At 36.8% G+C, this 13,808-nt stretch overlaps 4 protein-coding genes and 1 pseudogene across 4 annotated transcripts; all 5 read right to left on the bottom strand.

Moving 5' to 3' along the window:
• Positions 1 to 1,686: 1,686 nt before the first annotated feature.
• LOC116126189 (glyoxylate/hydroxypyruvate reductase HPR3-like) lies at positions 1,687 to 3,581 on the bottom strand. The gene is made up of 2 exons (XM_031411894.1): positions 3,017 to 3,581; positions 1,687 to 2,580 (listed from the first exon to the last, which is right to left on the bottom strand). The coding sequence occupies exons 1-2, from the start codon at positions 3,479 to 3,481 to the stop codon at positions 2,059 to 2,061; spliced, it is 987 nt and encodes a 328-aa protein (XP_031267754.1). The 5' UTR covers positions 3,482 to 3,581; the 3' UTR covers positions 1,687 to 2,058.
• Positions 3,582 to 5,787: 2,206 nt separating this feature from the next.
• Positions 5,788 to 7,282, bottom strand: LOC116126202 (glyoxylate/hydroxypyruvate reductase HPR3-like). Its single transcript, XM_031411908.1, has 2 exons — positions 6,682 to 7,282; positions 5,788 to 6,466 (listed from the first exon to the last, which is right to left on the bottom strand). The coding sequence occupies exons 1-2, from the start codon at positions 7,168 to 7,170 to the stop codon at positions 5,942 to 5,944; spliced, it is 1,014 nt and encodes a 337-aa protein (XP_031267768.1). The 5' UTR covers positions 7,171 to 7,282; the 3' UTR covers positions 5,788 to 5,941.
• Positions 7,283 to 7,585: 303 nt separating this feature from the next.
• Positions 7,586 to 9,018, bottom strand: LOC116126230 (glyoxylate/hydroxypyruvate reductase HPR3-like). The gene is made up of 2 exons (XM_031411936.1): positions 8,495 to 9,018; positions 7,586 to 8,168 (listed from the first exon to the last, which is right to left on the bottom strand). Exons 1-2 carry the CDS (start codon positions 8,981 to 8,983, stop codon positions 7,644 to 7,646), a joined length of 1,014 nt encoding a protein of 337 aa, XP_031267796.1. The 5' UTR covers positions 8,984 to 9,018; the 3' UTR covers positions 7,586 to 7,643.
• A 591-nt stretch (positions 9,019 to 9,609) lies between these two features.
• Positions 9,610 to 11,655, bottom strand: LOC116126188 (annotated as a pseudogene).
• Positions 11,656 to 11,874: 219 nt separating this feature from the next.
• LOC116126208 (glyoxylate/hydroxypyruvate reductase HPR3-like) lies at positions 11,875 to 13,617 on the bottom strand. The gene is made up of 2 exons (XM_031411915.1): positions 13,032 to 13,617; positions 11,875 to 12,605 (listed from the first exon to the last, which is right to left on the bottom strand). Exons 1-2 carry the CDS (start codon positions 13,494 to 13,496, stop codon positions 12,081 to 12,083), a joined length of 990 nt encoding a protein of 329 aa, XP_031267775.1. The 5' UTR covers positions 13,497 to 13,617; the 3' UTR covers positions 11,875 to 12,080.
• Between the last annotated feature and the right edge of the window lie 191 nt (positions 13,618 to 13,808).

The raw sequence follows: 13,808 nt of genomic DNA, 5'->3' as shown, positions 1-13,808 counted from the left end.
ATTATTAGTGGTGGAGTAGCTAAGCCACAGTGAAATATTTGGTCCATCATCGATAGAGCCAAGACGACTAACTATTTAAGCTTTACCATGTGAAAAGAAGCAAACTAGGCAACTGGCATACCACTTCTCTTGGACATCTACCCTCTTGGTTAGACATCAACTTAATTTCACCCATTTTGGTATCCTTTCCTTTTTTTTTTTTTTTTTTTCCATTTTTGAACCTAATTGCCCTCCACCAAAAAAAAAAAATCACTTTACGTACTATTAATTAATTAATAACTTTGAGAATAATTTTGGGGATGAAAAAGGTCTGAAGCTAAAATACAGCATTAGTGACAACAGCAGCAATAATAACAGTAGTAACAACAACGAACAATAATATTATAAAATCTTATTGTAGTTGCTGTTGCATGAACCACCCATTTTCGATAAGAGTTATAAGAAGAAAGCTTGTATCATTTTCATCCAATGTGGCAATTATTGCCGTATTCGTTTCGAAAATGATGGCTTTTTTTTTTTTTTTTTTTTTTTTTTTTTTAAATTTTTCACAACTTAAAGATAGGTATCGTCCATTCCATCTGGATTTCACTCATTTTATATATAGAGCCTCTCATGCTATGATGCATCCATCATCCATGATGCCTCACCAACGAACAAAGAAATACAATTAATAAAATAGCTTTAAATAGTAATTCCAAAAGTTTTGGGAAAGATAAGAATGCCATGGTGGCTCCTTTCCAATCTCATTTCCGAGTAAAGTAAATACACAAGTGCAGCGTGTGAAAAATGAGCATACATGAACCACAAAGGGTTGGTCTGATGGTCAAGGAGGTATACTCTCTTCCTTGACTTATTGGGTTCAAACTTTAGGGTCATCTATCTAAATGCATAATTGTGTCTTATCCGGTTCATTGAGTGTGTAAGATATTTAATAGACCTTAGGGATTAGTTGGAGTGCGTATAAATTGATCCAGACACCCCGGTTACAAAAAAAAAAAAAAAAATGAGCATACATGGGCATCGTGTTACATGCAAGTAAAGAACAAAAGAAGCAACAAAAATTAACATCAGCAGCGGTTTCTACAATGGGCTTAAAATAAAATAAATCTAAACGTCCCTTTACTCACTCTAATCGCTATCCAAAATTGTTTTATTTATACACCTCCAACAATATATAACAACCTTAGTCTACCTATATATATATATAAAGCAATCTTCATAACTTTATAAAACAAAGAAATGACAAAACTGTGTAGCTCTAGTCATTAGTTAATTGGATTTGTTTGTTCAGAGATAATGATTCCATTTTAATCAAATATAGTCAGTCCAATTTCTCTAATGTGTTGGGCCGACTTGGCATTTGGCATAGTAGAAGCAGGATCTAATCGAGCTGTGCTAGATACTGTTGCTACTAAAATATAATTTGGTCATATTTTAATGCCCACCATTGCCCCATGCCAGAGCTTCTTCACAAATAACTTAATGCCCACCATATAAATTAAGGCCCATTAGACTACTGTTGTCTCAGTTCCTCTTATTTAACAATTTATCATAGCTGTAAGTAAATTTGCTCGCATGGTAGGCATTTGGATACATTATGTATGTCAGAATCTTGAGCCAAATACTTGAGCGTATAACCGCATTTAACAGTGGTTTTTAGGCAATTCTACAAACACATAATGCTTCTCAATACAAACAATTAAACATCTATCATCTTCCTTTTCTTCTCCTATTTGGTTATTCAGAGAATTGTTTAAGCACCAGAGTTAACCATAATAGTTACAAACCTGAGCATTCTGTCGGATTAGTTGACATTGCAATCGCAGCTCCACTGCATCATGCGAGCTAGGGCACTTATAAGCGACACTTCCCAGAAAAGAGCTATGAAATAGAGTAGATCCTTTTGATTTGATTTGCCCATGTGGCTTATCCTTATCACCTAAACCCAGGATAGCCTTAGACCCCGCATAACTTCTACTATAAGGGCAAAGGTTATCCAATAAGTGGAGGAAAAGAGCTATGAAATATAGTAGAGAAACATGTAAATAGAAACACAATTCACTCATCTGTGACTGGAGAAAGTAATGGTTTATTTGAGAAGAATGCTTCCAAGTTCCCCACCACAAGTTCACACAAATCTAGGAATGATTCTGAGGTAAATACAGCCGCGTGTGGCGACAGCACAACATTATCCATTGTAAAGAACTCTTTAGGGATATTTGGCTCGTTCTCAAACACATCCAAACCAGCACCTGCAATCTCTCCCTGCACCAAACATTGCACCATTTCCTTTTCATCAATAATAGCCCCACGTCCAACATTAACAATTACACCTTCCTTGCCTAGTGCCAATAAAACTTCTCTGTTGATCATGTGGCGAGTTTGGTCAGTGAATCCACAACAAAGGATGAGGGCATCGCTATTAGCTGCAAGTTCACAAACATCGGAAAAGAAGGGGTATGATACTGGCTTTTTCTTCCTTGAGTTGTACAATATATTACAGCCAAAGGCCTCCAGCCTTTTGGCAACTTGTAAGCCAATGTTCCCCAGTCCCACAATCCCAACTCGCTTGCCTCCCAACTGAAAATTCAAATAATCACACTACATTGGATGGACACTCAGATTTTTACTAATTTATAAGAATATCACTTCACTTATAACTAATATACATTCTCTGACATCTTAGACACTCATGTGATTCTTGTACTTAAACTTATTGATTTCATTATTTTAGATAATGTTCAGTCAACAATCGAGTTCTGGATGAATCGCTTAGATACCAACAAGTCAATGAGTATTTATAGAAAAGAACCATAGAATTTCTTTCTCCCAATATTATATTAAAATCACTGATGTCTCCTGTTGACTAATATCTATGACCATATAACTCAAAATTTCTTAGTGTTTTTCTTGTAAAAGTAAATTCCGGGGAACATAAATATATGTTAATCCGGAAAGAATAGAAGACCAAGAGAATTAAACAAATATATAAATATATAAAGAGAGAGATAATGACCTTAGAAGCAAGAGGATAATCTCCTCTGGAAGCCCAAAGTCCTTGTTTGACATAACCATCAGCAGCCGAAATCCTTCTGAACACGTCAATTAACAAGCTCACAGCCGCATCAGCGCCATCTTCAGAAAGCACGTTGCCGGAGTTAGCAACAGAAATTCCACGACGGCGACACTCAGGCAAATCAATGTGGTTTATGCCGGCACTCGCTGTCACAACAAGTCGCAGTGATGGAAGAAAGTTGAGTACTTGGGGACTGATGGGAGAGGCCCCAGAGCAGAGTACGGCTTTAACTGAATGTGCATAATTAGTCAAGAATTGGTCTAGAGGGAGTGGTGACTCCCATGCTTTCAGGATTTTGAATTTCTTTGCAATGAATTCGTCCCCGAAAAGGATCATGGGCGGTGGAGGTTTAATCACCAGGACTTCTGGCAGATCTTTGGGTAGGAGATCTTCGCCAATTCCCATTATTGATGATTATCTTCGTTATTCCACCAAACTACCTTTATCCCACGCAATGCGTGATTGCGAAGCACACGGAGAATGGAGGACATTTGATTGGTTTTTGTTAGTTATTGGTTTTTACACCGATACGTGTAAAGTGTTCAACTGCTCTTATAAATTATATATGAGAAGCAGTAATGCTAGACTTACCGACCCAGTTACCGATGTTATATATTGACTCATGTGAATTGAGTCAAATTTTGAGATTTGGGTTGTTGGATAGTTGGGTCGGTATATAAAAATTGGTATTTGGGTCGGTAAGTATAGTATTACTGTTTAAAATAATACGTCTAAGAAGTTCTCTCCTGTCACTTGATTACGCACCGATGGTTAAGACTTATGATGTCATGTTTCTTGTAGATGTAAAAAATCTACTGTCATGAAAATAGGGTCTGATCTTGTAAGATTGAGGCCACTGATAATTTACTAGATCTGTATACATGAAAGGGCAAGCGTAAAGCTTTCGAAAAATACTGGAGTGGTGTTTGATGTAGGCACTTCGACGCTCAAGTTAGCGAGATTGAAAGAGATTATTTGATAAGAATTAAGGAGATGAAGAATTACCAGGAGTCTTGTCAGAGGTTAGGACTACAGCATAGGCGTCGGGTTCTTGGGAGCAAGAATTTATGAGCAAATAGATGGTTTTGAGTAATGTAAATTGACTATGAGAGATTGCATGTCTAATGAGAGGGCAAGCTTCTGTTTTTATAGTGAACCCAAGGGGTTGGAATCTTAGTAGGATATTAAATCCTATTTTGGGATAAAACCTCTATTATGAAAGAGATACGATTTATTGACGTTATCAGATTAAGTTTAATAATTTAAATAAGATTTGGAATCTTAGTAGGACACTAAGTTCTATTTTGAGAGATAATCCCGATCCTGAAAGAGATATGATTTCTTGACCTTATCAGATTAAGTTGAATAGTTTAAATAAGATTTTGAATCTTAGTAGAACAATAAGTCATATTTTGGGAGATAATCCCTATCATAAAAGAGATATGATTTCTTGACCTTATCTGATCAAGTTTAATAGTTTGAATAAGATTTATAATCTTAGTAGAAGAGGAAATAGAATGAGATTCTAATTTCCTATTTATAGACTGTCACAAGCTAATTGGCTAAAATCAAGTTTAGTTTAACTTATAAGATAGTATAACTCATAGAGTGAGTAGTTCACAAAGTGATTTTAAGCATAAGCCTAATCGAAATTAGATTGAGATCTTGAACTGTGACATTTTTATTTCATTATTGGGCATCGTCAAGTCTAAGAGGATTTTTTGTCCTAACATTTTTCTACAAAGAATTTTGGATAGAAAAAACAAAAAAAATTCGTCCATATTTGGAAGTAAGAAGACCGAGATACCCTTCATTAACCCACACTACAAATCTGTTCGCGATTGAAACATCCAAAAACCAGAGACACCTTTTTCGGCCCGCACACCACTTAATTATTTCAATACCCTAGTTAATGCCAAGAAAAAATAAATAAATAAATAAAAAGTAAAAATTTTAAAAATAATAATAATAACAATACGAAAACTGTTGTGCTCAAAATACATTCTAACATCAGCATCACCACCGATCAAAGTTTAATAAGAATTTAAAATAAGGTGATATTAATTATCAAAAACTCAAACTGCCTCCAACATATATTTTATATCAATTATATTTTATTTTATGATAATAATTAAAAAATAGTCTCTACGAATCAAAATAATTTATAAAAGCATTCATTGTATTTATCTCAAAAGTATAAATATATATATTTCTACATGAAAAAAGGGTTAACTAGGCTATGAGAATGATCTTTATTATATTGAATTCGCTTCAAAATATTTGAACCACTATTTAAAAAAAAAAATCTAATATATTATTTATGTTCCCCAACACATGTATAACCCCTGCCCCACCGTAAACTCTTCTCATACAGTAATGCTAGACTTACCGACCCAGTTACCGATCTGACATACTGACTCATGTGAATTGGGTCAAATTTTGAGATTTGGGTTGTTGGATAGTTGGGTCGGTATGTAAAAATTGGTATTTGGGTCGGTAAGTATAGTATTACTGCACTCCAAAAATATATATTGAGTTGGATCACAGTGATGGGATGAAACAAAATTACCAATACTCTGTGATTGGAAATTTTCTATATGAATAGTCCCAGGGGAAACAATCAAAATGGAAAAAGCAGGGGGAAATTTTGAGAGGAATGACGCTAGATTGGCTCATTCATGGAAATCAGTTCAGCAAGAAATAATTTTCTTAACATGATGCTTTCAAATTGCCGTTACAGTACTTATGACCACTGCTTGTTTTATGTGAGAGCAATTTAATACTCTCACTTCCACATACAAAAGGAAAACAAAGCTTTCAAATAAGAATGGAGGAAAAAATAACTTCCAGACAGAAACCCAACATTCAATAATCCACCAATGGCGTAAGTAAGGGTTTCTTTGAGAAGAAAGCTTCAAAATTCCCCACCACAAGGTCACACAAAGCCATTAATGTTTCCTCTGAATGGACAGCTTTATGTGGTGACAATACAACATTGTCTAATTGAACGAGCTCTTTAGGAACACAAGGCTCATTCTCGAACACATCCAAACCAGCACCTGCTATCTCCCCCTGCACCAAACACCCTACCATTTCCTTCTCATCAATGATAGGCCCACGTCCAACGTTAATAATGACTCCTTCCTTCCCCATTGCCAGTAAGACTTCCTTGTTAATCATATGGCGGGTTTCATCAGTTAATCCGCAACAAATGATGAGAACATCACAAAGAGCCGCAAGATCACAAACATCTGAATAATATGGATATGGAATAGATGGCCTCTTTTGCCTAGAGTTGTACAAAATATTGCAGCCGAAAGCCTCCAGCCTTTTTGCCACATTTAAGCCAATGCTTCCCAATCCAACAATGCCAACTTGCTTGCCTCCCAACTGAAATTCCAATTATGAACTTCAAAAAGTGTTGATAAATGATTTTAGAATAAAAATGCAAGATTATTTAATTTACTAAATGGCCAATTTCTTCAACTGTCTGAAACTAATACCCACTACAAACTGCAGTAAAAATTCTAAAGTTTTGTTCAGTAAAATTTATCACAGAAATAGTTTCCCTCAACAAACGAGTAAATAGAGATGTAAAAGAGAAACTTAGAACCAAGAGGAAACTGATAATCCGGTTGACTAGCCCAAAGCCCGTGTCTTACATATCGATCAGCAGTTGAAATCTTTTTGAATACATCAATGAGCAGCCCAACAGCCAGATCTGCAACATCTTCAGAATACAAGGTTCCAGCAGTGACAATGGATATTTGGCGGCGTCTACACTCTTGCAGGTCGATGTGGTTTAGGCCAGCGCTTGGGGTGACGATGATTCCCAAAGATGGTAGTAGCTGGATAATTTCAGACGTGATAGGATTTCTTCCAGAGGAAAGTAGGGCTTGGACTGATTGTGAATGGATGGTCAAGTATTGGTGCAGAGGGAGTGGTGACTCCCATGCTTTCAAGAAGTGGAATCTTTTTGACAGTTGGTCACCATGAAATTTGAATACTGGTGGTGGTTCAAGAACTAAAACTTCTGGGAGGCTATTGCACAAGTAATTTTGGTTTGCTTTTGCTTCGTGATTATGATTCTCCATTGATGGTTTACAGGGCCTGGATGCTGAAACCAAAGAAGATGAATAGAGAATCTCTGGAGATGAGTCAAGCAAGTCGATGGCTAGGGTTGTATTTATAGGCACTCATAACCGACCATCCTCCCGAATATTCAATAAACGCATGCCAGAGAGTAAAAACGTGTTATTCACGTCACTCCAAAATTAGTGTGCTGGATCATGAGATGGGATGAAACAAAATTACCAATGCTCTGTTATTGGATAACTTTCTATGTGAATTATTCCAGTGGAAACAATCAAATGGAAAAAAGAAAGGGTTGGGAATTTTGAGAGGAATAATGCAAATTTGGTTTATAACTACTAAAACTATGTCATGGATGTCGGTCATGGAAATCAGTTCAGCAAGGAATAATTAATATAACGCTGTCATTTTGCCAATTACAGTACTTTGTGAGAGCAAGACAAAAGGAAGTATCTTCCAGACAGAAATCCAACATTCAATCTTCCACCAATGGGGTAAGTAAGGGTTTATTTGAGAAGAAAGCTTCAAAATTCCCCACCACAAGGTCACACAAAGCCATTAATGTTTCCTCTGAATGGACAGCTCTATGTGGTGACAACACAACATTTTCTAATGAAAATAGCTCTTTAGGAACATTAGGCTCGCTCTCAAACACATCCAAACCAGCACCTGCTATCTCTTCTTGCACCAAACACTCTACCATCTCCTTCTCATCAATGACAGCCCCACGTCCAACGTTAATAATGACTCCTTCCTTCCCCAATTCCAATAAGACTTTCTTGTTAATCATATGGTGGGTTTCATCAGTTAATCCGCAACAAATGATGAGAACATCACAATGAGTCGCAAGATCACAAACATCTGGATAATATGGATATGGAACAGATGGCTTTTTTTTCCTCGAGTTGTACAATATATTGCAGCCGAAAGCCTCCAGTCTTTTTGCCACATTTAAGCCAATGCTTCCCAATCCAACAATGCCAACTTGCTTGCCTCCCAACTGAAATACCAATTATGAACATCATAAAGTGTTAGGAAATTAATTTTTAATGATTTATCTAGGGTCTGAAAGTTCTGATATTCCATATTTACATCTTTAACATTACAACATGGTACACAAAGTTAGCTATAGATGTTAATGTTGGACTTTTTACTTGTTTTTGGATCAAATTGAAGTATCAAGTTCAAGTTATGGATTACAAACTCAATTACAAGCGTTTGAGTAAGTAGTACAAATTCCAACAAAAATCTTAAAAGTTTCTGAATAAAATTATCACAGAAACTATTTCCCTCAACAGACGAGTAAATAGAGATGCAAAAGAGAACCTTAGAACCAAGAGGAAACTGATAATCCCGTTGACTAGCCCAAAGCCCGCGTCTTACATATCGATCAGCAGTTGAAATCTTTCTGAATACATCGATGAGCAGTCCAACAGCCAGATCTGCAGCATCTTCAGAATACAAGGTTCCAGCAATGGCAATGGATATTTGGCGGCGTCTACACTCTTGCAGGTCGATGTGGTTTAGGCCAGCGCTTGTGGTGACGATGATTCCCAAAGATGGTATTAGCCGGATAATGTCAGGCGTGATAGGAGTGGTTCCAGCGGAAAGGACAGCTTTGACTGATTGTGAATTGATGGTCAAGTATTGATGCAGAGGGAGTGGTGACTCCCATGCTTTCAAGAAGTGGAATATTTTTGATAGTTGCTCACCATGAAATTTGAATACTGGTGGTGGTTCAAGAACTAGAACTTGTAGGAGGCCATTGCATAGGTAATCTTGGTTTATATTTGCTTCATGATTATGATTTTCCATTGATGGTTTTCAGGGCTTAGATACTGAAACTGAACAGTAGAATAGAGAATATTTGTAGATCAGTCACGTGAGTGTTTAAAGGAAAATTTTATATAATGGTGGAGTAAAAAAAATAGAAAGAAGCATTCCCAATGAATTAAGTGGGAAAGTTAACAAAACAACAGGATGAGGCTATTGTACTAAGATCTGTGACACAAATTTATGACCATTGTTTACTTAGTTGACATTAAAATTTAACTAACTTCTCATCCAAATCCATTGGATTACATTGAATCAAAAGTTATGAATTTGTGTCCCAAATATTCCCACGTCTTTGTTTTTAAGATTCTTCTTTCTTGCTAACAGAACAATATAGAACGTCTCACTTAAAAGCCCATTTAGCACTTAAAGCAATATCTGTACTCCCAGTCTCACTTCCAAATTTTCCAATTACATAAAACTCGTATAATAAGTAGTGTGCAGGCTGAATTGCATAGCATAAAGTAGGATTTGATAGTATTAAACAAAATTCTATATGAATAATCCCCAGGGAAACAATCCCAATCAGAGAAAAGGGAGAAAAATAGAGAGAATTTGATGAAAGATTAGCTTAAAACTCTAACAACCATGCAAGATTAATGGCAAGAAATAATTGTCTCTAAATATGATACTATACATGAAGGATCACAAATAAATAACGTTAAAGAGATTAAAACTCACACTTTTACCATAAATCACTTCCAAAAGGACATCGACTGTTGTATACAAGATGGTTTTCAAGATATATAATGAACAAAATAAAATCGAACCTAAAATCCATCTACTCATCCACAACTGGAGTGAGTAGTGGTTTATTTGAGAAGAAAGCTTCCAAGTTTGCCACCACAAGTTTTTGCCTATCCTTGAAAGTTTCCCATGTAAAAACTGCAGAATGAGGCGACAGAACAACATTGTTCATTGCAAAGAGCTCTTTAGGAACATCAGGCTCATTCTCAAAAACATCCAAACCTGCACCTTTAATCTCTCCTTGCACTAGACACTGAACCAATTCCTGCTCATCAATAATAGGCCCACGTCCAATATTAACAATGACTCCTTCCTTCCCCAATGCTGATAGGACATCCTTATTGATCATGTGGCGTGTTTCTTCAGTTAATCCACAGCAAATGATGAGAACATCACTATTAGCAGCAAGTTCACGGACATTTGAATAGAAAGGGTATGGAACAGATGGTTTTTGGCTTCTTGAGTTGTATGATATGTGGCATCCAAAAGCGACTAGTCTTTCAGCAACTAATAAGCCAATGCTCCCCAAGCCAACAATCCCAACTTGCTTACCGCCAAGCTGAAAAATTAGCAGTCATCAATACCACAGAAAACTAATTAAGAAAACTAATGTCTTGTAACTAGATTATAGTTTGACGAGTTTTAACCATGTCAGAAGCATTATGAAATGATTACCCCTCCAAGGTCAGAACAGAAATAATAGGCATCTGCATCTCAACCTCTCTGAGTATCTACAATACTAATCATGCCCTTGTTTCTCATTTTAGTTAAATGAAAAATAGAAGAAAAAAAAAATAATGTAGTTTTGTAGACAAATTGTGGCAACCAGCAGTATGCAAAGTTATTACAAAAAGTGTCAATATAAAGTGGCATTGTTAATTGTTAATTGTTAATTTCCTTGTTGCATCCTGTTAACCTTATTCCTAACCAGAAATGCATTATTTCCATCTAGAGAGGATCTAGTCTAGGTAAACTGAAGAAAAGCTTCAAAATATATATTACTATTGGAAAGAAATTATAAAAAGTATCAAATAAATGTTAGAAGTATATAGGCATCATTCTAAATGTGAAATCACTAACGAATTCTAAATTAACTGAACATACAGAGGTGAATCTGACAAGTGACAACCTTAGAGCCGAGAGGATAGTCTCCTTAAGTAGTCCAAAGCCCTTGTCTAACATACCGATCTGCCGCAGAGACATTCCTCAACACATCAATCAGCAAACCAACGGCCAAATCCGCCACATCTTCAGAGAAAACAGTTCCAGCATTGGCTATAGATATGCCACGGCGTCGGCACTCCGCTATGTCTATGTGATTCAAGCCAGCGCTAGTGGTCATCACTAATCGAACCGCTGGCATTAGCCGTAAAATTTCAGCTGTTACGGGAGCGCCGCCCGATGATAGAATGGCTTCAACTGACTGTGCATGTGTTTTCAAGAATTCATCGAGAGGGAGTGTTGACTTCCATGCTTTCAAGAACTGAACTTTTTCTGAGGGAAAGGCTTCCTCTCCAAACAGTTTGAAGTCAGGCGGTGGTTTGAGGAGGAGTACTTGCGGCAGCTCTTGGGGTTCCCGGTCATGAGCTTCCATGTTTGGTCCCCGCAGGTTCGCGATCAGCTGGGAACTAAACGCGAAGATATCTGGTTGTTGAAAGATTTGGGCTTTTTGACCTTTTGCTTTGGCCGAATCACATATTCCTACCCCAGGTTCGGCGAAATAACACTTTGCTATCCCTTTTAGTTTAGAAATCGATCAACATTCCACCCATATGTTTGAGAACTATCAACAATCCATCTTCTGTTAATATCCGTTTAAGATTGACCCATTTTGACTACTAAAAGATAAAAATACCTATTTTATCCTCTGTACCATTATACTCCCTATCTAACTGCCACATTTTCCATTTACATAAAACTCCGTACACTAATTACTGTGTACAGTGAATTCATAGGGTAAAATAGGATTTTACAGTATTAACGAAACTGCCAAGATGTTGTGTCGTTCAACTAGTGTTTATAGGAATAGAGTAATGTTATAATTACAATTGAATTATACAATTAGAAAAAATAATAATAATAATAATCATTTTATATTTTATAAAATTTTTGTTTGGTTGTACATTTTAGGTATAAGTAAATTATTATTGATAGGGAAAAATCATCGTGGTAACAATCCCAATAGTTTAAAAATGGAGAAAAATAGAGAGAAAAATCAGCTCGGCAAGATAATTGTTTCTGATATGATCCTCTAGAAGGATCACAAACAAATAATGTTACAGAAATTAAAACTCACACTATGATGGTTTTCAAGAAGATGAACAAAATCCATCTAGTCATCGGCAACTGGAGTGAGTAGTGGTTTATTTGAAAAGAAAGCTTCCAAGTTTCCCACCACGAGTTTTTGCCTATCCTTGAAAGTATCTGTTGTAGCGACAGCACAATGAGGAGACAGAACAACATTTTGCAATGCAGAGAGCTCTTTAGGAACATTAGGCTCATTCTCAAAAACATCCAAACCTGCACCTTTAATCTCTCCTTGTACTAAACACCGAACCAATTCCTGCTCATCAATAATAGCCCCACGTCCAATATTAACAATGACTCCTTCGTTTCCCAGTGCTGACAGAACTTCCTTGTTGATCATGTGGTGTGTTTCTTCAGTTAATCCACAGCAAATGATGAGAACATCACTATTAGCAGCAAGTTCACGGACATTCGAATAGAAAGGGTATGGAACAGATGGTTTTTGGCTTCTTGAGTTGTATGATATATGGCATCCAAAAGCGATTAGTCTTTCAGCAACTAATGAGCCAATGCTCCCCAATCCAACAATCCCAACTCGCTTACCACCTAGCTGAAAAATTAGCAGTCATCAACACCACAAAGAACTAATCAAGAAAGCTAATGTCTTGTAACTGGTTATAGTTTGATGAATTTTAACCATGTCATAATCATTGTGAATAGGCATCTCACCCTCTGTGGGTATCCAAGTTATTACTAATAGAAGTGTCAATAAAAAGTGAAAATATATTTATTGTGAATTTTCCATCTAGAGCTACCGGTCGACTGATGCCAACTGCCAAGGGCATAATTCCTAGAGGATCTAGTCAATGTAAACTGATGAAAAGCTCCAAATTGGATATATTACTTTTGGAAAGAAATTATAAATAGAAAAATCAAATAAATGTCAGAAGTATACATGCATCATTCCAAATGTTTCAAATCACTAACGAATTCTAAATTAACTGAACAAACAGAGGTGAATCTGACGAGTGACTACCTTAGAACCGAGAGGATAGTCCCCTTTAGTAGTCCAGAGCCCTTGTCTAACATACTGATCTGCCGCAGAGACATTCCTCAACACATCAATCAACAAACCAACGGCCAAATCCGCCACATCTTCAGAGAAAACGGTTCCAGCATTGGCAATAGAGATCCCGCGGCATCGGCACTCGGCTATGTCTATGTGATTCACGCCGGTGCTAGTGGTGATCACAAATCGAACCGCTGGCATTAGTCGTAAAATCTCGGCTGTGATGGGGGAACTGCCCGAGGTTAGAATGGCTTCAACTGATTGCGCATGTGTTTTCAAGAATTGGTCGAGAGGGAGCGTTGACTTCCATGCTTTCAAGAACTGAAATTTTTTTGAGGGAAAGGCTTCCTCTCCAAACAGTATGAAGTCTGGCGGTGGTTTGAGGAGCAGTACTTGTGGGAGGTCTTCGGATTCCTTGTTATGAGCTTCCATGTTTGGTTCCTGCAAATTAGTGAGTACATGGGAACTAAAGCGAAGACGTCTGGCTGTTGAAAGATTTGACCGTTTGATTTGTTAATTAATGGAATATTGGAAACGATTCATTCAGTTTGAATGTGTTAGTTACGAAAGAATACTCCTGAGACATGATGGACGGCCACTTGGAGTAATTAAGTTTTGAAAAAAATCACGTGACTTGCAGCTGATCTTTTTAGAGATCGTCTACTTTTCAGTTGTAAAACTATGCATGACGTGGAAGAAAAAGAAGTCTTAAGTACAGTATTTGTATAATGATAAGTGACGTGG

Source organism: Pistacia vera, unplaced genomic scaffold, assembly GCF_008641045.1.
Source record: "Pistacia vera cultivar Batoury unplaced genomic scaffold, PisVer_v2 Contig177, whole genome shotgun sequence".
Lineage (NCBI taxonomy): Eukaryota > Viridiplantae > Streptophyta > Magnoliopsida > Sapindales > Anacardiaceae > Pistacia > Pistacia vera.
The sequence above is the reverse complement of the archived record's forward strand: the minus strand, read 5'-3'. Positions and strand labels throughout refer to the sequence as shown.

Bases quoted from the DNA above. Each gene is read 5' to 3' on its own strand.
- LOC116126202 (XM_031411908.1), bottom strand. From the start codon at position 7,170: ATGGAGAATCATAATCACGAAGCAAAAGCAAACCAAAATTACTTGTGC. The intron at 6,467-6,681 runs TTTCTCTTTTAC...TTGGAATTTCAG, and splicing joins AGTTTCCTCTTGGTTCTAAG to TTGGGAGGCAAGCAAGTTGG.
- LOC116126230 (XM_031411936.1), bottom strand. From the start codon at position 8,983: ATGGAAAATCATAATCATGAAGCAAATATAAACCAAGATTACCTATGC. The intron at 8,169-8,494 runs GTTCTCTTTTGC...TTGGTATTTCAG, and splicing joins AGTTTCCTCTTGGTTCTAAG to TTGGGAGGCAAGCAAGTTGG.
- LOC116126208 (XM_031411915.1), bottom strand. From the start codon at position 13,496: ATGGAAGCTCATAACAAGGAATCCGAAGACCTCCCACAAGTACTGCTC. The intron at 12,606-13,031 runs GTAGTCACTCGT...CTAATTTTTCAG, and splicing joins ACTATCCTCTCGGTTCTAAG to CTAGGTGGTAAGCGAGTTGG.
- LOC116126189 (XM_031411894.1), bottom strand. From the start codon at position 3,481: ATGGGAATTGGCGAAGATCTCCTACCCAAAGATCTGCCAGAAGTCCTG. The intron at 2,581-3,016 runs GTCATTATCTCT...TTGAATTTTCAG, and splicing joins ATTATCCTCTTGCTTCTAAG to TTGGGAGGCAAGCGAGTTGG.